At 36.2% G+C, this 27,242-nt stretch overlaps 1 protein-coding gene across 1 annotated transcript in view; it reads left to right on the forward strand.

Annotated features, from left to right (window-relative positions):
* The window catches only part of ZFPM2 (zinc finger protein, FOG family member 2), a 551,489-nt gene that overhangs the window by 366,398 nt on the left and 157,849 nt on the right, over positions 1 to 27,242 (forward strand). Inside the window, exon 5 of the mRNA XM_027850028.1 lies at positions 7,724 to 7,835. Within this exon, the coding sequence (XP_027705829.1) occupies positions 7,724 to 7,835 (112 nt within the window). The remainder of the gene's footprint in view (positions 1 to 7,723; positions 7,836 to 27,242) is intronic.

Below are 27,242 nucleotides of genomic sequence, written 5' to 3' on the forward strand. Positions count from 1 at the left end.
TCATTGAGGAGACTCCTTAGATGGATGGCATGTCCTATTAGATGTCTCAATAAAATTACAGAATATACTTAATAGTATTTTCAGTGGCAATATACACACACATATACACATATATATGCATATACACATATAAATATATGTACATACATACACACATCTGAAAACAATGCTTTCATTGGTTATAGAAGAGCTTTGATATCAAACTTATAACATCAAATCTATTGTTTCATAATTAGAAAAGTAATGCAGCTGACCTTACTGGTCTGCATAGAGCTCTGTGATCACTAAATGGAGGTACAAAAATGTCAGATTCTTTTATGAAAGAATTAACAAACCTCTAATATGTAAGCCATTCACACTTTTCCCCAGTTGCACAACTTACTATTTTATATACTTTTCCATTTCATTTCTTTAAATTGACCCAAACATTGTACTTTCTATTGGAAAAAATATCCAGTGATGAGTTTCACAGTTTAATTTAATCCAGTAAATATTTCCTCTCTTTATACGTAAGTCTTTGCTTTGGTCAAAAATGATTAAATAATGTGGCCACCATGTATGGGGGCTTTCTTCCATAATAAAAGTTTCTTTCTATCCTAGGTAGTCCAAGCATTTATGTGACTGCTCTACAATATAGCAGTCTGGTTCAGAGAATGTTTAAATTAGTATTTTGTGGCAACAGAGACTGCATGGAGTCAGAGTGTGAGTGATACAGCACCCTGTCAAATTGAATTTGAATTAAATTTCAGTGTGGAGAGCTGCATGGATATATTAACTGAAATTTCCACAATGTAGATTTTTTTTCCTCCAGAGGCACATGATCAATTCTCATACAAGACCATTTTCCTTTAGGTTTAGAGAATAATTTAGAATTGAGGGCATCAGACCTTCCTCTGAGGTCTAGGGAAGTTTTTCTGGTCCTGATTATGAAAACCTGACATCTACAGCAAACCTGTGACATCTCTACATATATTTATATGTGTATCTGAGGAAAGTGGCTATGGTGTTTCACTGGGTAAAACTGGGTTTTGCCCTCACAGTATTTCTCAGTTATGGAATCACACAGCCAGAACATTTTCATCAGTTGCACTGAATCTCTGGGCACTGAACTGAAGCTCCGTAATCAGTTTTTTATATAATTTCCCAAAGCTAAGTCAATAGAGACCAACTTTATTTTCCTTTTCCTGACACTGATGTTCTGTAAGAATGCAGGTAGTGTCAGGTTGTCCTGGTTCAGGCTCTCCTGAGATTTCTGTCAGTTTGTACTCTTCAAATTAGAAATCACTGACAAACAATTCAGGAGAGAATTAGGAATCCCTGAAATAACATTATGTCATCAATTGTATAGTTTAAAATGCTTCTCTATTCTCTTGCCTTTGCGTGCTTCCTATTTTTATCTCCATTAACCTCTTGGCTTTAGAATAAACATTCATTGAGAGCTACCTCCTTTGTTGATACAGTTAACTTGAAAGGTTAGTGAAAAGTTGATGCTACTTTGACCTGTTTTATCAACATTAGATGAGTCTAATTGTTCCTTAGAAATAAGACTTTTGACCCATTTTGTCCTTGTCAAATTTGTCTAGTCATTGGCTGTCGAAATGTGAGACTTCAGGTTCAAACAGTAACTCAAGATGCAGATTTTTCAAGTTTCCATTCATCTGCTACAGACTCAATAGTCCACAACATTTCAGGTTTTTTTTTTTTAATACTTTAGCTTAGTCAAAATTCTGGACTTGGATTGTATGCTTTGAAAAGAACCTCTCAAGACTCTCTCTCTCTCTCTGTGTCTCTCTCTCTCATCCCCTTGGGAATATCTAGAATACAAGTATAAGTTTGCTTAAAAAAATCAATATTTTAATTCTTACAGAAAAAACACATTCATATGTAATTTTTGAAGTGTTTTTTCTTTATACCTACATGTTACTTTGACTGTAGCAAAATATCACTTCCGTCAGAATAAGTTTGGGTAATACAGGGATTCAGAGAAGCTCTTTTAAAATGATGTTAAATCAGCACTTTCACTTTGTAGTGTCGATTACTGCCTTCTCAGAAATTATATCTCAAATTCTAAAATGATCATATTGGCAACAGTGGTGTGTGCTAAAAAAAAGAAAAGAAAACTCTGCCTACATGAGGAAGGGGAGCAGTTAGACTAACTGTGAGGCCAGCATTTGTACATATAAAAATATAGATTAAGGAGATGTCATAACCAAGAATAAGGTGGCTCACAGAATCTGAATAAGGAATGAAGAGTTTGCTTACTTGCTTAGTAGCTGTCAGGACTATGGTTTGGATGCTCATAGAGTTAACACATTCTCAGTTGATACTGAAAGAATTATATTAGTAAAGAAGTAACAGTCCTGTTGTCCTCTGTAGTGGGTAAATCATGTACCCTGTATTATGTTCAGCTCTGGACATCATGTTTTGATGGACTTTCTTTCTTTGAGGACAAAGTAGAGAGCATGCAGAAAGGACAACTAGGTTGTAGAATAGAGGGAGTCTTAAAAAAACTATATCATATGAAAAGATGCTTGGTGGACCTGAAGAGATGTAATCTGGAGAAGAGAACTTAGGGCAGACATGATTTCTCTAATTCATTACCCACTGCCAATTTTTAAATGCTCCAGAGCTGGGTTCCTTAAGCATTTTTTTTTGATTATATGGACCCCTCTTGGCAGTCTGGTGAAGCCCTGTGGACCCCTTCTCAGACACTATTTTTTAAATGAGTAAGATAAAATACATAGGATTATAACAGGAATCATTCATATTAAAATTATCAGAATGTTAAAAAAAAGTTCATGAACCCAAGGTTAAAAATTTGTTCTATTATATCTTATCATCTCATCAGTGAAGATACTCCCTCCAGTGATGAATATTGATCACAACTCAATTCTTGCCCATCCTGTGCAAGTCTCTTACTTCTAAAAGTTCACTTATGAATATGCACCACTATGCACATATGTAGGTGTATACAGAATATATAAAATATGAATATAAAATAGTTTTGGGATGCAGGGTACTATTAGAAGGTGGATAATGGGAATGAGGGTTTGAGCTAGGGTCAGGCCATGTGAGTAGAGAGGAGAATATGCCAGAGATGTTGTAGGGATCAAAATAACATAACTTGATCAGAGAGTGGGATGAATGAAACTGATGAGTGAATGTTGTGGGGCATCTATTCAACTGCACAACTGTATTTTATCTAAATCAGTGATCTCCAAAGCAGTACCTGAGTCCCTTTGAAGGGCATTACCCTGGCACCAAGGGTGTTGTAGTCTAACCTCAAGGGATGTGTGGTCATTTGATCATAGGCCTGAAAAGATGGATTAAATCCCACCTTCCCCAAAACAATCATCATGCTTGTCTCCAATACAACCCCATCTACTTTCATCCTCTTATACTCTGCTGTTCTACCCTCTCCCTCTGCTGTGCAAGTTTCTAACCTATCTCCCTCTGAGACAGCTTCTAGCCTCTCAGGGCAGTTATAACAGAATCCCTGACTTAGGCACCCTTGTTCCTCTGAATCAAATGCCTTTTTATGGTAAATAAATAAAAATTACAGCAGGATCTTGTATTCTCTATATTATTCCATCAGTTGTGTGGTAGTAAAGATGTGGTGTTTGTAATATGTCACTCATGAATGTCTCTCTGTTCCCTACTAGAAACCTCATCCAGGATGTCCTCAACGCTTGTGTGCATCATTATTTTAATAATAATATGTGTGGAAAAGTAGGTATATGGGTCAGTCACTGATGTTCTTTCTCTTCACAGATTTTGAGTTGGAAGGGACCTCAGTGGTCACCTAGCCCAATCCATACACAAAAGGAATAACCACCATAACATACCCAACAAATATCCAACTAAAGATTGCCCAGACTCTGCGGGAAGACCTCCAAGGAGGGGGTACACATCATGTTTTGAGGAAACTCTAATCCTTAATAAGGTTGAAGACTTTTCCCACACTTCTAAAATCTTGGTCTCCTTCAGATACCTTGATAATTAACTCCTAATTGACCCTATTTCCAGCTGTTCTTCTTATCTTTGTTTTCTCCAGTGCCATTACCACTTCCCCTATCAGGGACTATGATGTAAGCATCCAAATGTGGTTATCTCACTGCTTTTGATGTGGACAAGAGGCAGTTCTCTGAACTATAATGTCTATAAAAACTCCAAGATTTTATAAGATTCTGTGGTCTCTTTTTTTTGCCCTTACACATGGCTAAATCTAGCTGCCATTTTCATAATCTCTATTTAGCTTTAAACCTCTATACCACCTGGCCATAGGCTATTGGAATATTCATCCCCTTTGGACTTTACTTCTCTTTTTGCATGCTGAGGTTCAGCCAAAGTGGTTTGCTTTTGGCCCTTCACACATGCAATATCATATCCTAACTCTGTGCTTTTGCATAGGCCATCCCATAAGCTTAGAAAACATTACTTCCAGATTTCAACCTAGTAGAGTCATTCTCTTCCTCTAAGATACAATTCAAGCATCATTTTCTGCATAAATCCTTTCCTAATCCCCAAATCTCTGGCTCCATCTCTCATAAACTACTTTGTATTTATCTGCTTTGTTTATATTTCTATTCATACACTTTATGCATGTGTGGTATGTAGGCTCCTAAGTGGTACAGTGGATACAGTAGTAGGCCTGGAGTTAGGAAGCCCTGAGTTCAAATCCAGCCTCAGATACTTACTAGCTGTGTTTCTCTTTACAAGTCACTTAACCCTGTGGAACTTGTAATCCATAGCTTAGAAAATAAAAGTATGATGACTTGTCATTTTAATTGAATCCTATTTTTCAAATTTATTTTTTTTAAGATGGGTGTGTGGGTCATGTTGTTTAGACTTCAGTTAGTTTCAGCTAACTCTCTTATCCTATGTACCTGACCTCCTTATAAGAGTGTGGTCAAGTAGAAGTCTGCAGAAGTTGATTTCCCTACAAATAATCTGATTTATCCTGCCTCTCAAACAGCATAGCTTTCCCTTATGTTTCTCCTGTTAGCTGTCATTCCCCCCTCAACCTGATTCTAGCATTCTTTAGCTCCTTATTGTTTTTTACATTTGCTTTTTAGCCTTTGGCTGAAAAAATATTGTTGCCCCCAATTCTGTGTTTTAATTAATAACATTTGTCCCAGGTATACTGAGTTACTATCAGACTTATTTCAAGAGAATTGTCTGAAACATTAATAAAGACTCCACAAAATCAATCACTGGAAAAGCAAATCAATTATTATGATTTAGCTTGATTATGCTGTACTAGAGGTGGCTATATGATTCATATATCTTTGACCAAATGTATCAATTAAGGAGTCTGACCTTAGAAATTATAATGACTAGTTTTATTATACTGTGATTTACATGGCAGTAAACATTGGGAGTAGCAGTAGTGCAGAGTAGTTAAAACATCCCTCTATCTGGAGTTTAGAAGACATGGATTCAAAACCCAAGTCTGCCATTTACAACTTTTGTGATCGTGGGCACCTTCACCTCTCTAGGCCTCAGTTCATGCATCTCTAAAATTAAGATATAGGACAAGACAACTTCTAAGGTACCTTCTAACTAAAAAATCTGAATATATATATGTATATATGTATATGTACATACACACTTATGTGTGTATATGTATACACACACATATATAGATATGGATATAGACATATAGATATGTTCACTACTTTTCAAGTCATTAATTCTCCCTCTCCCTACCCCCATCCTTGGAGTAGGAAAATAGTAGCAAGCGGGATTAAGTGATTATTTAAAAACAATAAGATAGGTAATAATGTCAACTAGATAAATTATTGATGTGTATGGCATACTATTACATCAGTATTGGTATCACATTGGTATTACATCACCAAAAGCACCAACTGTCAAATAGAACATATCTCAGACAGAATGTAGAGTCCTTCAGGGCTTATATTTACACACACATACAAAGTCAGCTCCAAGAAATGGCCAACTCTGTAGATAACCTTAGTACCAGCTTGCACAAATGAAACACCATTTTTACATGAATTCCTGAATTTTGTTAGGAGCCTGTGCTGCACCGGCATTTTTTATAGGTCTGGCTAGTTCAGCCCGAAGACAGAAAATTAGGCCCTAGTGCTGAAGATGAAACTCTTTAGGCATTAATACTGAATCATCACCTCTTTCCCACATTGAAATAAGATAACTTGGCTTGTTTCTAATGTGTGTTTCCTAATTCTATATAATAAATTTGGCTGAAAAATACTTTCTCCATAATAAATTATTAGTCCTCTTATAAAATTAGATAAAAATAATTTTTCATAATTTACCCTTATTAGCTAACTGTCTTTTTTTGGGGGGGGGCTCATTGAAATTCTCAATGCAGTATGTGACCTTTGTTAATTTTATTATTTATCTATTATTGTAATTTTTTTATCAAATATTATGTTACATTGTCACTTTAGTATCTCTGATAGTATTGGGCCAGGATTTATGGATCACATTTATTTTACATCCATTTGCAATGTTACAGATACGAGTTTGCTATCTAATGCATTAGAGTTGTCCAGATGAACGTCAAATGGATTTTACAGATTCATCCAAGATTTGAAATCAGTTGATCACATGGAAAGCCTCAAGTGAACAACTGTTAGTGCCAACTGGGGAAATCTGTGATAGCATAGAACATATGGCAAAGTCCCCAAATGGACTAGAGTCCCTTTGACAGGATTATATCAAGGTGAAAATTCAGTCCAAAATTACCTTGAGACCCTTTTATTGTACTCTGTGTTGTGCCTTCATGATGTTTGATATACAGAACATGGGCTGGTGAATGATAAAAGACTAAATGGCATTTCACTCTGGCTTGTGGCAAGAATGAAAAGGCTAGCTTGCTAAGGCTTGCTAAATTCCTCACAAGTTGGTTTTCTCTTGTTTAAATTTATCAAAAGAGCTAGACACAAATAATTTGGGTGCTTAAAAAACCCCCAAATGATGAGCCCCTGGATTAGTGAATCCAAAATGTGCACTTGGCAATATTTCTATAAAAACTCTCAATGTGTATCTCCCAACCTGTGTGCCTCTGCAAGAAAGCCAGGGACATGATGGTTTAATTTCTCTCTCAGCATTTGAATTCATTCACCTTTTTTTACAACCTTTCTGGAGACAATGTATAGTGAATCATTAACATTATTATTATTTCCGCTACAGTCAAACAGCAGAGCAACACTTAGCAAAAAAGAGGGGAAGGGGAGGGAAATTACATTATCCATTCAGAATAATTTCCTACTCTAATATAAACGTTCCTCAGGATAGAGCTTTGAAATGGATACTGATTCTTTAAATTCTTTCCTGTCTGTTTCAGGAAATAGTGAGATCCTGTTGATATGAAAGTACAATGTGTCTAAAGTTCACTTCTAAACACTCTGCTCTTTGCAGTGAAAGTCATCTGCATTCTCTTTATAATTCTGAGCCACGAGAGATCTGCCTAATCTTGGAGATCTGATCCCATATCATTCAGAAAAAAAAAAATCCTTGATAATAATTCCACCATTCAGATCACTGAAAGCTGTAAAGCCTTATAGCTTCTGTCATCTTAAAAAAGAAAAAATACTGTGAGGCAAGGGAATAAGTCCTTGGATTATGGGTTTGGAGATTTAGTTGTTTGCAAATATAAAATGATTATTACTATTATTATTCAAGTTCTTAATCAACGAAAGCAAATGGCATCTGTTTGTTATCGTTCTTTCTGCAGAAGACAAAGGCTCCTGTCCCCATGGTACTGACTGCTGGCCCCAAGTGGCTTCTGGATGTGACTTGGCAAGGAGTAGAAGACAACAAAAACAACTGCATTGTGTACAGCAAAGGTAAACACAAGATGATTTTCTTTCTTTGGAAGGCATTAATGGGAGTATTGAAACCTGCCTATTGCAAAACCGATAGCAGCAACAAATGGACTGACCTGGAAAAACAAGGCAAAAGATATGGGCCTATCTTCTGCGCATGCATGTTTTAACATCCCTGTTTTCTTTTTTCCAAGTGAAGGAATACTGGTGTTTTTAACATGTAAAATATACAGTATAAAATATCGTAAAATTATTTATATACTCTGTGTCACCCATTTATTTGACACAGCATATGAGTTTCCTGCTGGGTACACATTCTTTTATCAGTTTCAACCTTCACTTCAGTAATTGCATACTGTCAGTTTCATCAATTAATGAGATCTCAGATTCCTACTTTGGGGCATAAACTTTAAATAAATGAATTTTCCTTGAAATATAACTGTCCATATAAATTTGCATGGTTACATGTCATATTACCTTGCAGATTACTTAAAATTATTTATTGGAAAGGATTGACTAGATTTACTAGTTATTTGAGATAACGACCACTCCAGGCCTCAGTTTCCTCATCTGTAAAAACTGGCTAATAAGACTTCCACAGAGTTGTCATGAAAATCAAATGAGATAATGGATTGGGAAGTGTTTTTGATCATAAAGCACCACTAGAAATATAAGTTGTTGTTAGTAAGTGGTATTTATGTAGCATGTTGAGGTGCAGCTAGGTAGTGTAATGGATAGAGTACTGGGCTTGGAATCAGGAAGACTCCCCTTCCTGAGTTCAAATTTGGCCTCAGACACAGTTGTGAGACCTTGGACAAGTCACTTAACCCTGTTTGCCTCAGTTTCCTAATCTGTAAAATGAATTGGACAAGGAAATGGCAAACCACTCCAGTATCTTTGCCAAGAAAACCCCAAATGAGGTCAGGAAGAGTTAAATACGACTGAAAATGACTCAACAACAACAAAGTATAGCACTTGAAAGTTTGCAAAGCATTTTATAGTTGCTATCTCATTTGAGCCTAGTAGGTACACATTTTCTTACCCTTATCATGTTAACTTCAATACTTAGATTCTGCCAGTATGATCACACAAGGGGACCTCATATTCCCACTATAGACACAAACCAGATAGTAGTATAGCTACTCTTATCACCATTTTATCGATGAGGGAACTAAGTTTTATAAAAGTTAAATGACTTGTCCATTATTTCTCTGTTAGTATCAGAAGGTAGAATTTGAACCTGGGTCTCCATGACTCCAAGTCAAAATGATATCCACTATACCGGACAGCTCCATTTATATTATTAGACCACCCACAGAGTTAGCCACAAATCGGTGAAATTCTTTAGACACAGCAGCTCACAAAACCATCTACAAAAACTTAAAAGGGTTGCAATTTTTCATTGGTTAAGGAGATACTTAAACTAAAGACATCCTTGATCTTTTGAAGCACTGAGGTATCAGACCCAAAGCATTAGAAGGGTTCAGAATTCTTTATTGTGCATATACTTACAGGCACAAGACCAGTGTGGAAAAAGGAAGCCATTTTTGTATTGTGTTGCCTCACGTTTACTCATTTTACCATCAAAATGCATCATGGAATGTTGCTACATTCTGAGGACAGTGGAGGCATAACATAATGATGTCATTATCATGTGACATATAAGAACAGCTTAGCATGTGTTTAGTTTTGTTTTTGTTTTTCATCACTTTCACTGTAAAGTTACAAAATCTGGCTTTAGAGACTTTCCATCAATTTCTCAACGTTAGTTCTTTGTTAGTATTACTGTACCTCAGCATTTAATTTCTTTTTGGTTTTATGTCTAACAAATAAACCTACTGAGATTAAAGATTTATTTTTTCAGAAAACCTAGTGACCATTTCCACATTCAAGCATCCAGGCAAATAAGCACCCCTATCAATATATTAGCATACAAAGTACTAATCATAACATCAAAGAGTCTTAAAAACTTACTAGAAACAATTACAACTTGTTCCTATAATCATTACAATTTGTACACTTATAAGAGGATTGCCTTCAAACTGCCACAAGTCTTTGAAAGTAGAATCTCTGAAAAGAGGGAATTTGCATGTTTAAAATCAGTAGGGACCCCAGGATCTGATATATTCTTTTCCCTTGTATAATTATCAAAGTCTTACCCATTAATTTTCTAACCTGAAATACCTGCAATGCAGCAGGAGCAGGTCCTCATCTAGAAAAGAGACCAAACATTCTCCTAGGAATGTCAGAATGATTCATTAGCAAAGACTGCATCCTCCAGAAAGATACTTCCTAGTGCTCAGAATAAGAGGAGAAAGAGTTAGAAATAGATCACAACCAGCTTGTCAGAGAAAAGCATCCCAAGGGAAGGAATAGTTTTCCTAGGTCTCACAGAAGGCTAAGATTAGTCACAAAAGGGAAAGATTCAAAACCATCAAGGGCAGTCCTAAAGATTATAAATTCTGTGGATCAGTGTTGGCTGATTCCATATGGGCCATAAGTCATCTCTTACCTGGAACTGTGGGGTAGAATCCTGGAGGTGAGACAATCTCACCTTGGCTCTAAATACTTCTTATCATGAGACCTTGGACGTGTTTCTTTTAGGCTTTCATTTCCTCATCTATAAAATAAGATGTTTGGGCTAGATGAGCTCTGATGGCCCTTCCAACTTTAGATCTATGAGTCATTTGATTTTTTCAGTCTTCATGAAGTTGGAGTAAGGCAACTTACATTGCCTGGTTCACAGATCAGAGTTCCTAATTCCTTTACATCATAAAATTTTGCCTGTAGATGTAAATATCGGTGACTATGTTGGCTAGTGGAAGTCATTATTGGCATTCCATGTGTTTGCTTTTTAGCTAGGAAACTGAAGGAGGTTGTCAGACCTGTGTAATGCAAGTTAATCCAGGTTTACTACATATTTGAGTAGAATGACAAACAAAAAATACAGTATCTCGGTTGAAAAAACCCTGAGCTCTTGCCATTTTATGGTGTTTCTTTTTGAAACACTGGATAGACACTCAGTTCTCATCTACTAAATCATTTGACTTACATACTGGCTTCTTAAAACAAAACTAAATATGAGGACAAGGAAAATAAATAAATAACTTCACAGGCTTTAATTTCCATCTTGGACAGCAGCAGCTCATTGTTTCTGACTCCATTCCTTCACTTTGTGTTATTTTACTGTCTGCTATCCCCTTGTCTTCACATTAAAGCAAAAAGGTATGTGGATTTCTATGATGTTGTAATCCAGTGCACTTTCTCTTCCTTTCTCCCTCCATCCTCTCACCTGTACCCAATCCATATGCTGTCATTTCAGGAAGCAATTAACTTACCCAAGCACACGTGAAAAACATGTTTGGTTATTGGTGTTGCAATTATTCTCAAAAGACTCCAGATAATTCTGGGAAGAATAATTTGCCTTCTTTCTTGCAACAGAAAACAAAAAAGAAAGAAAGAAAATGTTGAACAAGTACCTGATGAAAAGTCAGTAGGATCTCTAAATCTTTAGTGTGTTGTAGGAACACAGGAGTGGCATGCTTCCTCCTAAGATCTGCTGCTGCTTCTGAGCATTAGAGATTGGCAGGCATGCTGCTGATAAAAGTGAGCCCGACCCTTAGCATGAAAACGTATGCCTTATTCTATAGATGGGTTTCTCAAGGGTTGTTTCACATTTTATACATGGCTATGTGTGGGGTGACCCTCTGTAGCCATGCAAACTACGCACCTCCTTTTCCACATTTTTGAATACTAATACTAACAATAATGAGTTCACTCATAGTTTTTCTGTTTTGGAAATCACAGGATTGAAGTTTTAGATTCCTCTGTGCATGTTTGCTCACTTGATTCCTAAGATGTGTGTAATATCTCATTGCCTGGTTTTCCATGGGTAGACTTGGCCAAATAACTTTCACTATATCTCAACCTCCAATTTCTAAATTATCCTTGAGCCCCAAAATCATTTTTAGCTGGTGGGAAATGATTCCTGGGGTCCATGTCAGAAAATACTTAGAAAGAGCATGAACTTCTTATGTTATCGTAAACTACAGCATGTGGAACCAACATTTTCCCTAAGGGTTTCCCTGGTGTTGCCTGTGATGTTTCTATGCTTTATGAAGAAAAGGGGGTATTTTTTTTCCTTTTGTGATAGAGGAGGTGAGGTAGGTCATTCAGGTTGGGTGACTTGAACTCATTGAGGGCATATAGAGGCCTTCTTGCCGTCTCCTTTCTTATTTTGTGTGTTTTAGTCCAGACCTGTCATTTCATCAGCATAGAGAAATTCTATAATGCAAACTCTCCAGTGATGGATTAGCAACTCCTCTGTAACTTACATGTATAGAGAGAAGCCTGGAGCACTTGGAAGTTAAGTAAACAGCTCATGGTTGCTCAGGTATTTTGTCTGAGAGTTAAGACTCAAGCCTGAGATTTCCTGTCTCTGAGGATGGCCTTCTATTCACTATACCAGGCTGTCTCACTACTATTGTGTTTCAATTTTCTATTAACTATTTTTGTTCTATACTTAGAAAACTAAATATTATCCTTGGTTAAGAAAAAGTAGAAGCCTCTATTATCCATTCTTACTGTCCCATGCCCTATCAACATCAGTCTCTACTTTCTTGGAGTTTCTTTTTGCCTTTTAAACAGGTGTTTTGTGGTCCTTAGCTTCCACTGAAAGCCTCAGCTAATCCTGAGCTTTTAACCCTCCTAATCTTATTCTTACAGGTCTGTTCCAACTCTTTCACTCTCTTGTGTTTAGCCCCAGTTTATCTGTTCTATCCTCCATATTTCATGAAGAACGTTAGGGAACATTAATAGTTAAGGACCATGATATCGATGATGAGATTGCCTTTCTCTTGCCTTTCCCTGAACTGAGCATCTTGGGTAGAATACCCAGCTGCTAAGGAGTATCCAGAGTCCAGTAGGGAAGCATTCCTGTTTACCATCAAAGCCAGCCCCCATTACAGAATTTGTACCAAGTATTAGATGCCCCTATCTGGTTGGAAACTGATCTCTCTCATCCATAATCTTGCCCAAGAAAACTCAATGCCTTATTCCACTCATCCACTGGCCCACTGCGCCCTTCCCAGCAGTCATTGGTTGGGAAACATCTTGCCTGACATTGGTCCTCAAGATTCACTAGGATTTAACTTCTGCCCTGCCATATTGCCCTCCAGACTCTTGGACATCACTATTTGACTTGCCATTGCATCTTAAGAACTTAAGAACACCCCTTAGCTAAAGTTTCACTGCTGACCTCTCAAGTCCTCATTATTTAATGCATTAATCAAAGTTCTGAAGTTTTTTTAAAATATTTTCTTTTGCCTTATTGACTTACCAATAATATTATTTTTCTGAAGTCTTTATAGTTTAGTCTGTCAAAGACTAGGCTTCCCATTCCTTGAATTTTCCTTTTTACATTTATATTAGTTGAAATAAAAGGTATAAAAAAATCCAGAAATTAGAGCTGGGATGTGGAAAATTTGGTCAAAATGGGGAAAAGAGAAAGGGAATAAGCATTTATATAATACCTACTATGAACTACGCACTGTGTTAACAAACATGTTACAAATATTATCTCAATTAATCCTTACAACAACCCTGCAAGGTATGTGTTGTTATTATTCTCATTTTAGAATTGTGGAAACTGAGGCAAACAGATGTTTAATGATTTACCCAAGGTCACACAACTAGGAATCAAATTTGAACTTAGCTTCAAATTTGAACTTAGCTTCCTGCCTCCAGGCCCAGTACTTTATTTATTGTGCTACCTAGCTGGAATTTTAGGATCCAACTTTAAGGTAACCATTTTAAAAAACCTAGTTTACATACATGTAAACACAGTTACTGGCTTTGCAGGTTCACCTCAATTTAAGAACATTTAGTATATAAAAACCCAAATCCAGAAAACAGATAAATTAAAGAAGAACTGTTAATTAAAATATTTTTGGGAGTTCTTCAAATTGTAAGCTCATTTAAAATGAGATTTAAAATATGACAATTTTATTTATGTGCGTTTTCCCTAAGAAAATCTTGTACATGAAATGAAGCACACCTGTATAGTTCAAAAAAAAAAAACACTTTGTATTGAATCTTCAACCTCTTCCTCTCTGCTTGTTCTTTTGCTTCTGCTATCAAGAATGCCTAAGTTTCCTCCACCATCCTTAAAAAAAACCTTCACTTTCCTGTTCCCTCAAACTATTATTTTATGTCTCAACTCTGTTTCTCAGACTCCTTGAAAAAAGCTGTCTACACTCATTGACTATACTTCCTCTCTCACCCTTTGTAATTTGGGTTACATTCCTATCACTCAACTAAAACTTCTCCCTTCAAAGTTACCAGTTATCTTCGATTGCTAAATCTGAATGTCTTTTCTCGGTCCTCGTTCCTCTCAACCCATCTGCTGCATATAACACTGTCAATTCTCATCTCCTTCTGGCTACTCTTTCTTCTCTGAGTTTCCATGATACTACTCTCTCATGGTTCTCCTACTTGTCTGACCACTTAATTTCAGCCCCCTTTGTTGACTTATTATCCATATATCACTCATTAACAGTGGGTGTTCCCCAAGTTTCTGTCTTAGTCCCTCTTCTCCCTCTATTCTCTTCCTCTCTCTCTCTCTCTGTGTCTCTCTCTCTGTCTGTCTCTCCCCCTTTCTTTCTTTCACCTTGTATATACTCCTTGATTCACAGTTCTATATATGGAGCCATAGTCTATCATCTGTGTCTTAGTCTTATGTCTCCAATTACCCACTGGGCATTTTAAACTGGATATCCTAGAAACATCTGCTACTCATAGTGTATAAAATTGAACTCATAATTTTCTCACCACCCCAAAATTTCTTCCAAACACCCCTATTTGTGTCAAAGATATCACTATCTTTCTAGTCTACTAGGTTTGTGAAATTGTCAATGTCCTGTACTACTCACTCTCCCTTATTTTACATATCCAATCAGTTGCTAAATCTTGCTATTTCTATATCCACAAAACATCTCCCACCTTGAGCCTTCTTTCCACTCACACAGCTACCACCTTAGTTCAGCCCCTCATTCTCTCTTGTCTATATTGTTGTAACAGCCTCCTAATTGGTCTCGCTGACTGAAGTCTTTCACCATTCTGGTCCTCCTACACACTGCTGCCAAAGTAATTTTCCTTAAGCACAAGCCTGACCGCTCACTCAGCACTAGTGGCCTTCCTCATATTGCAAGGACAAAAGGTAAACTCTCCTGTTTAGTTTTCAGAGCATTTCATGGCCTGGTCCAGACCTACTTTTTTAGCCTCATTAGGCATTATTCCACCTCCTGCACTCTGTGATCCAGCCAAACTGGCCTCCTCTCTTTTCTTTACACAGATACTCTATCTCTTATCTCTGTGCATTTGTGCTGGCCATCCCATAGGCCTGAAAAATATTTCCTCCTTACTTCCAAGTCTTAGACCTCCTTTCTTACTTTAAAACACAACTCAAGCATTATCTTCTTCAGTAAACTTTTCCTGATTCCCCCATTCCACACTACTTCCCTATTAAAATACCTTTAATTTAACTTCTTCATATTTATATATCTTTATATTTATAGTTAATAAACACTTATATATCCTTGTTGTCTCTCCCATTACAGTTTAAGTTCATGGCATGTAAGGATTCTTTTTTTCTTTGTACTTGTATCCCTCAGCTCCCAGCCTTAGTAGGTGCTTAATAAATATGTTGTTTGATTGAAAATACAGACTAAACAGTCAGAACTGAAGACAATATGCAATCCTCTTTTATTTATATATTTTTAATGTTATCCCCATGTATCTCAATATATATTGGAAGTTCTAAAGCAAGCCAAGCAAAGAAATAGTGTTCAGGGAGCACAAAAGAAGTGCATCATCAAAACCATCAGTATCTGGGAATAGTTTCCGTGATGCTTCCAACAGTAAATTCTATACAGAATCACTTGGTGCAAGCTTTTTTTTTTCCAAAACAGGATACAAATCCTACAAGACCCCATTCTGTGTGTTTACAGACAGCAGCTCAGAAGCAGAAAATCACCATTAAAAGGCTTAAGGGGCCCTTGAGAGACAATGTCAGAAATCCTGAGAGAGATAACAGAGCTCTTGGTGATTCTGCCTCCTGCACCCCAACCAAACCAGCATGTCTCTCTTTTCAGAAGACAGCAGCTTTGATTGTAGGTACTCATCCATATAAAAGCTTGGATATTATTCAACCCTGAACTGAAGCTTTGTTGCAGGTTGGTAAACTGCCTGGTTTGGGATTTAGCATAAAATGTGGGGATAAAATGAACATCAGATCTTGAAACTGGCCCAAAAGTTAGGTTTCAGCTTTAAATAGAAATCTCCTTCATCAGCATGGTGGAAATAACATGAGGAGGAGTGTTGGGATTGAGTTCTGGCTATATCCATCAATGACTTTATGACAATGAGCAAATCCCTTGACCATTCTGGGCCTCCCTATCCCTGTATCATTATCTGCAAGATGATAGATTTAGACTAGATGAGTTTGAACATCTTGTCCAGCTATCATATTCTGGGAGGAAAAATTTAAAAATGAAAATTTTTTTTTCAATGAGCATTTCTTTAACAATTCTATACTTCATAGACAATGTATAGATGCCATATTGGTTTATGGCATTGTTAAAACAGGATGGATGCCTGTATCAAATATTTAGAAGTGGGAATTATAAAATCATAAGGCGATTAAGTTAGCTATTCAAGAAACTCCAATATTGCTTTTTAAATGACTTCAGGATATAGGAGGGACTAAGGTTATTATCTGTTATCAGGAATACAGTGGAATTGTACAACTGGATAATAACTAAACAACTGACACAATGTAAAATTACATTATCAGTATGTTAAAACAAAATTGCGCCCTAAAGGAGTCCACATGCCAGCTCAGAGCTGCAGTGTAATTATGCTTAACTCTGATAATTAAAATACAACGGAGATCAACAGAATCATTTTCATTAAGAAAATTATTAATGATGGTAGTATAACAGTAATTGATTGCAGAGCACCACAGGATAACTCCATGCAGGGGAGAAAAAAAAACTAACATGCTTCACAAACGTCTGAGGCCTTTCTGGTTATGTTCGACAAAAATGAGAGACACATTTTGAGGAGCGAGTGATGAACTATGTTGGTACAAAGAACCAATGATCATAAAATGGCTGCTTAGGAAAAAAAAACATTATTTTATTGGAATTGCCATTTACCAGTGGCATTTGCCACTAAGACAAGTGGTCCTACCACAGCCATGAAGGTATTGAATAGGGGACTTTCTGCTAGAACACTGGCCCAGTGACAACTTCAACAAATAATCCTCAAGCCTTCTGTCTGCCCACTTCACTCAGCTATACATATATTTCCATGAATCTTTGTAACTTACTGGTAGCATTTCAGTGAACTTCTGACTTCTCTTTACATCATTAGTTATTATTAATGCATATTTTAGGATATGAAGCAAATGTCTTATTTTCATATACCCATCATTGTCATAGGATAAGAATTATAAATACATCAGCTTTCTACATAGAAAATTTTTAAATGAAGATTTTTTTGAGGCTTGGGATGGAGAGGGATACTTGCTTTGAAATGGGATGTTAATCTTCTAAGCCACATACCCAAAAGTACACTTCCTCAGCAACCTAAAATGAAGAAAATTTTTTCTAATGTGCATTCTTCAGAATGAGATATTTGTGTTCCTGTTTTCATATTATATGTGTGTGCATGCATAGTATGTGTGTGTATAAAAGAAATGCTATATATACATTTATATGTATATATAGCATTTCTTTACCTTCTCAAAAATTATTGATATCTTTAGTTTTCACATAGCCTTCATTTCTAAATATGTCTAGCTCCCCTTTGAGAAGTATCTCCTATAAAATATGTTTTTAAAAGAAAATTTAAGCATTCTATTTTTAAGAATAATTGTTCAGTATGAGTATTAATTGTTCTTCAAAAATTTTACAGATATTACCTGCAAATATAATTAAACTAAGGTTTTTTGTAGTTCGTTTATGGCTAGTTCTATTTCTTAAAATTAGATTGAGCTGTAGAGCTAGTGTTTTATTAATTTTATATATTTTATATTTTCATAAATAAACCTATTATGTGTATATTTTATTTAGTATTTACTTATTTCTTCTTCAGTTGCTCACCTGCCCCCTCACACCCCTCCCTACAAGTAAGGGCTTTTTCAGTTTTGTTTTTTTGTATACTAAATGTCTAGTGTCCAGCACATAGTAGGTCATTAATAATTGCTTATTGAATGAACTAATAAATCTATCATGTAAGTGAAAATAAATTATTTTCATTGCAAAAAAGACAGTATGTCCTCTCTTTTGGTTGATTCCCTCTTCCTCTTTATAAAAATGTTTAAAAATTCTAAGCCTAAATGACTAGATCTGGCCTGTTTAGTTAGCATACTAATTAATGATTGAAGTCTGGATAAATATCCACTAGTCTATCATGTATTCCATGCTGATTAAGATACTCATTTGATAATAAACATTTTTCAAGAGTCAGTGGTGAGACAATTACACAGGGAGAATCTTGAATGCTGTCAGAGTAAAAGTGCTTATCTCTTTATTTCTGCCTTTAGTGTCATTTGCCTAATTCAACATTTATTAAGTGCCTGCTGTGTGTGAGGCATTGTGTTCAGCTCTGGAGAAATACAAAAACGAAGAAGACATTTTCCTGCTCTTGAGGTCCACCCTCGTGTTTCTGTGCTAATTTCCAAAATACAGCTACATTTATATTGGAATGTCTATGTAAGGCAAGAGACTATATTCTAGATTTAGAGCTCCTAGAGGGGAGGAACTATCTTTGGCCTCATTTTGTATCCCCAGTGCTTAGTACAGTACCTGGCACATAGTAGATACTTAATAAATGTTTATTGACTGACTGACTATTGTGCAATCTTGTTACAATACCTACCTCCAAACCATAAGAATAAGATGAATATGAGAGTGATTTGGCTACAATATTTAGCTGGTTGCTAAGCAGAATAAAAGTTGAAAGAGCACTATACCATCACAACATCTGAGTTGCACGGAATTTCAGAGGGCAGCAAGTCTGACCTATACCTGGACAACAGTCTCATATACAGAATACTCCAAAGTGATCCTTGAAGAGCTCAAGTGAAGAACTCACTATCTTCTGTGGTAGACCATCCTACTTTTTGGACTCTGATAATTGGTTTGAATCCTGGCTTTGCCACTTGTGCTTTTTGTAATTTGAGTTAAATTATTTGACATCTCTGAGCTATGCTTTCATCCTACAAAATGTAGATAATAATAGTTCCACTACCTATCTCACAGTGTCTGGAAGTTTAGGGAAGGGTCAAATGTAAACATCCCCATTTCCTTCAAGGGCACTGCTATATAGGATGTCCCAAGTCTTAGTGTAGTTTTAAACTATTAAAGGTGAATGAATGAAAAAACAAAAACAAAATTATGGTATATAAAACAAACAAATCTAAGCTACTAATACTTAAAGCTGCACTAAGACTTTTGGAACACCCTTTATTCCGGTCACCCAGGTTTACAATTTCAAAGTCATTCTCATTTCTCCCCTTTTGCTCCCTTCCCACATCCAATTAATTTCCAATTCTTGTCAATTCCACCTCCACTGCATCACTAGCAAACAAACATTTCCTGAGATAAATAGAAAAGCCTTGCAAAGAGCTAGACCATTATGGTGCATGATAAGATTATTTTGTTGGTGGGAAGCAGGTAGTGGTTGGGAGAAAGGCTGGTAAGATTTTGTGTTGGAGCCTAGAATTGTAAATAACCAAGCTATGGCACAAGTGACGAGTAATGCCATTAATAATTTCTACATTATTACATTTACACTGGTAAAATCATCTAAAAAAAAGTTTAGGTTGGATTTGACCCAATTCCAGAAAGTATGAGGATGGGAAGACAATAAATGAACTATTCCACAACATCATTTTCCTATGCATTTCACATCTATACTGTAGCATGTATGCAAAACTTTCAAATGTGCATAACATAGTTTTATTTATTTTTGTTTATTTTCATTCATTCATTCAGGATCCATTTACTAAGTACCAGATATGGGCTGAGAATCACTGTGCTAGATGCTAAAATAATATACAAATGCAATTACAACATAGCCTTCTAGAGCTTATAGTCTACCGAGAAAAAGAAAGCACAAACACAAATATGCAATGCCATAAAATAACTGCACAACTATGCTGCAGAATTGAATATGCTAGATGAACAAAATGCTATGAGGTTCAAGGAAGAAAAGTTTATTTCCTCCTAGGCAGCCTCTAGCACTATGTCTTGGCATGTACTTGATAAATACTTGTTCAGTGATGAGTGAAGTTTTCATGGAGGAAGTGATGTATGAATTGAATTATGAAAGATGAATAGCATTTCTAAAAGCAAAAGTCAAGCAAAAAGGGCATTTCAAGCATAGGAGATGACAGGAATAAAGACACTGAAAATGAGAAAGTCCTGGGAGTATATTGGGAGATAATGAAGAGCTGAGCTAGTTTGGACCCTAGAACATAAAGGAGAGCATAATGAGAAAAGGATATAAATCTAGGGAGTTAGCAGTTTGTGGTGGGTTTCAAGGAGTATGTGAGATAGTTTGGATTCTATTAAGTTTGCAGGGAGGATCTGTTGGCAAATGGAGACCTGACATGATTAGATCCATTCATAAGGAAAGGAAAGTGATAGTGTGAAGGATGGAGTGGAGCAAGACTTGGAATAGCATCTATCAATTAGAGGCAATTGTCATGAGTTAGTATGTTGTTTGTTTGTTTTGTTTTTGTTCTCAAGGTGTTAACCAATTAGAAGGTAAGGATAAGGGTTTTCTGGAGATTGACTAAATGCTTATGGGATAGTACCTTGGTGTTTTTTAACTTAGGGTGATAGTTCTCAGAGTCTACTGGGGACTGCTAGAGGTCCTAAGATCCTTTTAGGGGATTCACAAAAAACAATTTTCATAATAATACTAAGGCATTTTAGTTTATAAAATGGTAAATATTTATAGGTAAAAACCATATGAAAAGTTCTTTGGAGGGGATCTCAGTAGTTTTTAAGAGTATAGAAAAGTTCTGGGACTCAAAAATTTGAGAACAGTTGTCTTCAGAGTTCTAAAGTTGTTGTGGACACCTTTGACAGTCTGCTGAAGACTATAGAATCCTTTTCACAATAATATTTTTAAATACATGAAATAAAATACATAGGATTACAAAGAAGACCAATTTTATTGAAATAAAGTTGTATTTGTTCTCCTATTCAAGTTCATGAGTGCACTGAAATCTAACCATGGAGCCCTTCAGGGTCCCTTGACCCCCGGTTAAGCAACTCTGTATTAAATGTTATACTTCTTCCCTTTCATTCACAGAAACTGCATCAGGGATTCTAAACCCTATAAACTTTGGTTTGCTATGTTTACATAGAAGTCATTGTGAGTGTATCAACTTATTGATATCAGTCCACTGCTTATATACATGCTTCATTTTTTGTGGACTACAGCTACATTCTCTTTACCTCTGACTTGTTCACTTGAACTGATGAGAAGTCATTCTGTAGTCAAGATTCAGCTAGGGGATCTGGAACTGGATGCTTTTCATTGTGTACTTGGAGCATAAGTCAATTTGGGGAGGCTATTTCTAAACTTAAAAGGTCGACTTATATGTTTCAGCATACAGCACTACTGCTACTCTCATTAGCTCGCCTGAAGTCTGAGAAGACTGTCAGACAACAGCATGGGGTCATCCAAGATACTATATCTTAGTGTTGCCTGCAAGAATATCCCAACCAAGGGAATGGATTGGAAATATATACATTTAAGTAAATACAGATACAATCTTTCTATCTATCTATTTATGTAGTACTAGAGGTAGCCCATTGAAATTCAATGGGAATAAATTACTTTAAGCCATTTTTCTTTCAGAAATGTAGTATTTATCATCACTCTCAGGTCTCTGTTGTCAGTCAAGATTTTCAAGAATGACTGTTCTTCTCTAGTTCAGTACCTTTTACTTTTCAAAGCCATTTTGGGAAAAATGATCTTGAAAAATTTTTCATGTCATATTTTTGACAATATATATTTTTATGTATACTTATATATTTGTATATATATATAAAAGCATATAAACACATAGGTATATACACATACACATATGCATGTATATGCATACATGTATGTGCATATACATATACATATGTGTATACATACATACAAACCTTTAAATAATAAAACCATTTATTATCATCAGTTAACAGTGTAAACTTTCTAGAACAGAGATATCAAATCTGTCTACAATAGTAAGTATTTATATTATAGAACCATTCTTTTAGAGCTAGAAGAGATCTTAGAGCCCACTAAGTCCAATTCCCTTATTTGACAGATGAAGAAACTGAGTTTGAGATGTTAAATGGCTTATTCTTAGTCATACAGCTAGTAAATATCTGAAAAGAGGTCTTCTCAGGTCGTCCTGGTCTTCCAGAGTCTAAGCCCAGAACATTATTCACTATGCTACTTGAACTTGAAGCATGCCATTAATTTCTAAATGTGGGGTTTAGTTGTCCTAGCAGACTGTCTCACTTAAATGTTCATCTCACACTAGGTTGTATTGCAGGAAAATTTAGAAATAAAAGACTCATAATGGCTAGTCACCAGTTCATAGTTGGTCAGGGTCAAAATCATCATCTCTCTTATCCCAAGGGAAAACAATCTACCCAAAAGGAGAAAGAAGCAGTTGGACAAAACATTATAGTTCGCTACAAAGATACTCTCCTCCTAACTAGCTTTGTATGCAATATAGAGGGTTATAGATATTAAAGATCTTTATTTTTATGCCATTGATTTAAGAAAAATAATATCACACATAATAAAATACATGGTTTCTTCTGATCAAATTTATGGTGTTTCAAATCAAATTGGTACCTTTAAATTAAGTTTTTGGGTATGTGCCTCCAAACAAAATAGTACGCTCATAAGTGTGATCAGAGATAAAAACAAAACTATTATTTACATAAATGGTTAATATTTATAATGTTAGCAAAGTGGAATTTTGGAATTGTTCTCAGAATCACAGATTTAGAGCTGAAAGGGATTTCAAAAGTCAGAGTAAAACAGAATTTAAGTTCTAAGGGACCTTAGCCACCATCTAGACCAATCCATACACAAAAGGACACCCCAGGACAAGTGATTACCCAGCCTCTACTGGAAGACCTCCAGCGTAGGGTAAGCAACCAACAGTCAGGGTGACCCATTCCACTTCTGGACAGCTATCCTTGCTAAGAAGTTCTTTTTTTCCTTACATCTTACCTAAATTAGCCTCCTGGCAACTGCCCCCTGTTTCTCCTTGTTTTGTGCTCTAGGGCCAAACAGAACAGCCTATATTCACTTCTCTACATGATGACCTTTCAAATTCTTAAAGACAGTAGAGTCTTTCATCCTCCAGGCTAAATGTGGGCAATTACTTCAAACAATCCTAATATCACATGATATTCAAAGCCTATCACCTCTCCAGGATACCTGAGCTCTGGATAAGTTAGTCACTGTCTCTTGCCTAAAATCAGGCCACTACACTACTTGCCAACTATCTCCAGATGCACTCCTGCCTGTCTCCACCACCCACAGGAACTAGTTTCCCACCCCTGGGTCCCTGGATCTTGATTGGCAAGCCTTTGCCTTATCTTACCAAGAATTGAGCCTATACCACACCATGACACTACCTGGATATACCCTTACTTTCCCCACTTTCCAATTCTAGCTTCCATATACGTGTTGCCTCCCCATTATAAGATAAACTCTTTTAGGGCAGGAACTGTCTCACTTAAATATTTCTATCCTCAGAACTTAGCACAGCACTTAGGAAATAGTAAGGACTTAATAAATGCTCTTTCTCCATTCTAGTTACTGTCCTCTGTACATTCATGTCTTTATTAAACTGAGACACCCAGAACTGAACACAGTATTTCAGATGAGATCTGATGAGGTCAGAGTACATTGCAACTACTATCTCCATATTCTTATTCCCTATTCCCTAACCCTGTTCCTGGAAGCTGTATCTCTCTTAATGCAACCCAAGATGGCATTCACTTCTTTTTGCCATATCACACTGATTTGCATTGAGCTTAAAGTTGGCATAAGCCTCCAGGTCTTTTCCAGAATAACTTCTATCTAACCATGCTACCCCCATCTTATACTGGTAAAGTTGATTTTTTGTACCCAAGGGTGACTTTACATTTACCCCTAATGAATGCTGTCCAATGCTCTAGCCTGTAAAGATCCTTTTAGATCCTATCTCTCATTCTTTGTGTTAGTTACTTTCCCCCAACTCCCAACTTTGTTTTATTTGCAAATTTGATGATAATCCCACCTTTGCTTTATCTAAGTCACTGGTAAAAATGTTAAAGAGCCCATGTAAAATCATGGATCCCTAAGAGCCATCCCACAGTGGGCAGCTAGGCGGCTCAGTAGATAGAGTGCCAGGCCTGGAGTCAGGAAGGTTCATCTTCCTGAGTTCAAATCTGGCCTCAGACACTTACTAGGTTTGTGATGCTGGACAATCACATAACCCTGTTTACCTCAGTTTCCTCATCTGTAAAATGAGCTAGAGAAGGAAATGGCAAACCACTCTAGTATCTTTGCTAAAACAAACAGATGGGGTCATGGAGAGTCAGACAAGACTGAAACAACTAAACAAGATCCATCCCTGAATGGTTTCTCCTGTTACTATCAGCTCTTTGAATCCAGCCATCCAACCATCTCTGAATCCATCTAATTGTCTAATCCATATCTCTTCATCTTCTTCACAAGAATAATTGAGACTTTTGAAAAAGTTTTGTTAAATCTAGGTAAACTCTATCCACAACATTCTGCTCACCTCTCAGTTTAATAATCCCATCAAAAAAGGAAATGAGGTTATCCTGGAATAACATCTTCTTGATGAAGCTGTGCTGACTCTTTGTAACCATCCCTTCCCTTTTAGGCGCTAACCAAACATCTCTTAAATGATCCATTCTAGAATTTCCCCAGAAAACTAAGTCATTCTTAGCAGCCTATAGTTTCAGACCTTGTTCTTTTCTTATTTTTGAAAACTGGAAAAATATTTTCCTCCTCCAATCTTATGCTAACCCTTATGCTTTCCATAATCTTTCAGATATTATTGACAATGGCTTTGTCAACTCGTGCAAATTTTGTCAGCAACTAAGAATGTATTTCATCTGTGCCAGGTGATTTGAATCATCAAGGGTTGCAGATAGAACTCCTTCATTTTGTAGATGAGAACACTGTGACATAGCTCGAGAGATTTCCCAAAAGGCACACAAAGTAAGTAGCTTAGTCAAGGTTTGAACTCAGATCCTCAAAATCTAAAACTCCAGTGCCTTTCCCAATACACTATATTTTCATTTTTTTGAAGTCCTTCGAATTTCTGATTTGAGAACCACAGTGTTTTTGTTTATATGGGGTTGATTCTGAGTTCTAATCCAACCTCAGACACTTACTAGCTGTGTGACACTGGGTAAGTAACTTAAGCTCTATGTGCCTCAGTTTCCACATCTGTGCAATGAAGGTAATAACAGCACCTAACCAACATCCAGGTTTGTTGGGAGGATCAAATGAGATAATATTTGTAAAGCGCTTTGCAAATCTTAAAACAATATATTAGTTATATAGCTAACAAATGTTAGTTATCATCATCATTATGATTATCATTATGCTGATTTGATTTTCATAGAATCGCACTCTTTGGACTGGCACAATTAACATTTCAATGGTACGTTAACTTAACTCTCGCCAAGGCTTATTAATTTGTTTGTACTTTGGGAGCAGAAAGTAAGCATAGTTTGCATTTTATTGGAACCTCAAGAAACAAGGGAAAAAAGTCTTCAAAATTCAGCCCCACAAGAAAATAACAAGTACTCTGAAATATGTATGTTAGGACATGTACGTATGTATGTATTTAATATTTATATTATTATTTTAAAAGTTCATTATATATAAGCAAAACAAATATGCATACATGTGTATTATGTGCATGTGTATATAGGTATATGACTATACATGATATATACATACACATACATACATACATATGTCTGTGAATATATTTCTCTCAGTTCTCTCTGCTAACCAACTCCTCTTCTGTCATATTAGGTACTAAATTACATTATTGTTTCTTTTTTTTTTTAAAAAGCTTCTGAATACTTCCATTTTAAATATTTTTCCTATTCATTATAATTTAACAAAGCATCATATTAAATAAATAATTGAGGAAAACCATAGGCCTAGTGACCCTGGGAGTTATCGGAGTGTTGCCTCTGTCATCTTTCCTCCAAAGCAAAAGGGGAAAAAAAAATTTGCTGAGCCACACATTTCAAGTTGTCGACAACCCCATCCACGAGAAAACAGAAGAAAATATATATGCACTCTGTCCTGTCAAAAGGCTTTCGCCTTATCTTGAGAGACTGTCAGGGCAGGAACATCAGGGAATGGACAGGAGTCTATTAAATTAATAAGCTGCTGGATGGTGTCTGGAGAGTTATGATGCCCCATAAATCCAGTTTGATCATGGTGGACAAGGTTTAAATCTGCAGACTTCTAATACACATCCAGTTCTTGGATTGGATTTGAAGTTTTGTGCTGGAGACACAGAGATAGTCCTGCAGCATGTGAATTAAGATTTATCTTTTTTTTCATACTTTTTTTTAACTGTACTTGACAAAAATGAAAGCACCTTAGGGATCCTAGCAAATGTTACTGCTTGAAATGAAAGAACTGTTGTCAAGGTGAAACCATGACCTAGAAGCCTAAAATCAAACCTTGGTCATTCTTTTCAAGCGGCCCCATCAGAACAGAGTATAAAAGGTCTGGGTGGAAGGAAAAACAGCTGAACTTATCTGTAACCTGTTTTATAGTGATTCTTGTCAAATACCACTAGTCTATATTTATGACATAAAGAAAACTAATGGTGTCACATCTGCCCTATAGTAATAAAGAAAAAAAAATCAGGAAATATTTTCCTCGCCCTTTAAATAAAGCCCTCTGATATAACATTTGCTGTGATGTAAGACTTCTCCTGATCCCTGGCTTCGAACCATGGTAAGCCTGCTTGTCAGAAAACAACTCTGGGTATTAGTCAAACTATATGACTTCCAAAGAGAATACTGTGATTAAGTGGAAATGTTATTCATTTACATTGCACTGAGAAATAAATCCCTGGAACAAAATGTTCAAGTCATTCAAAATTATGTTGGTCTCCAATTCCCACTGTAACTCAGTTTCTATACTAGGCCAGATATGTTGTCTAGAAAGAAATTGTGTAAGTAGACATCCATCTAATTATCTTTAGTGACTAATAAGATATTATGCTTCCTCCCCCCACCCCCACCTTTTTTTTAATCTTAGGTCATGCTTACATTTGGCAGA

Source organism: Vombatus ursinus, unplaced genomic scaffold (genome assembly GCF_900497805.2).
Source record: "Vombatus ursinus unplaced genomic scaffold, bare-nosed wombat genome assembly UNPS02008961.1, whole genome shotgun sequence".
NCBI lineage: Eukaryota > Metazoa > Chordata > Mammalia > Diprotodontia > Vombatidae > Vombatus > Vombatus ursinus.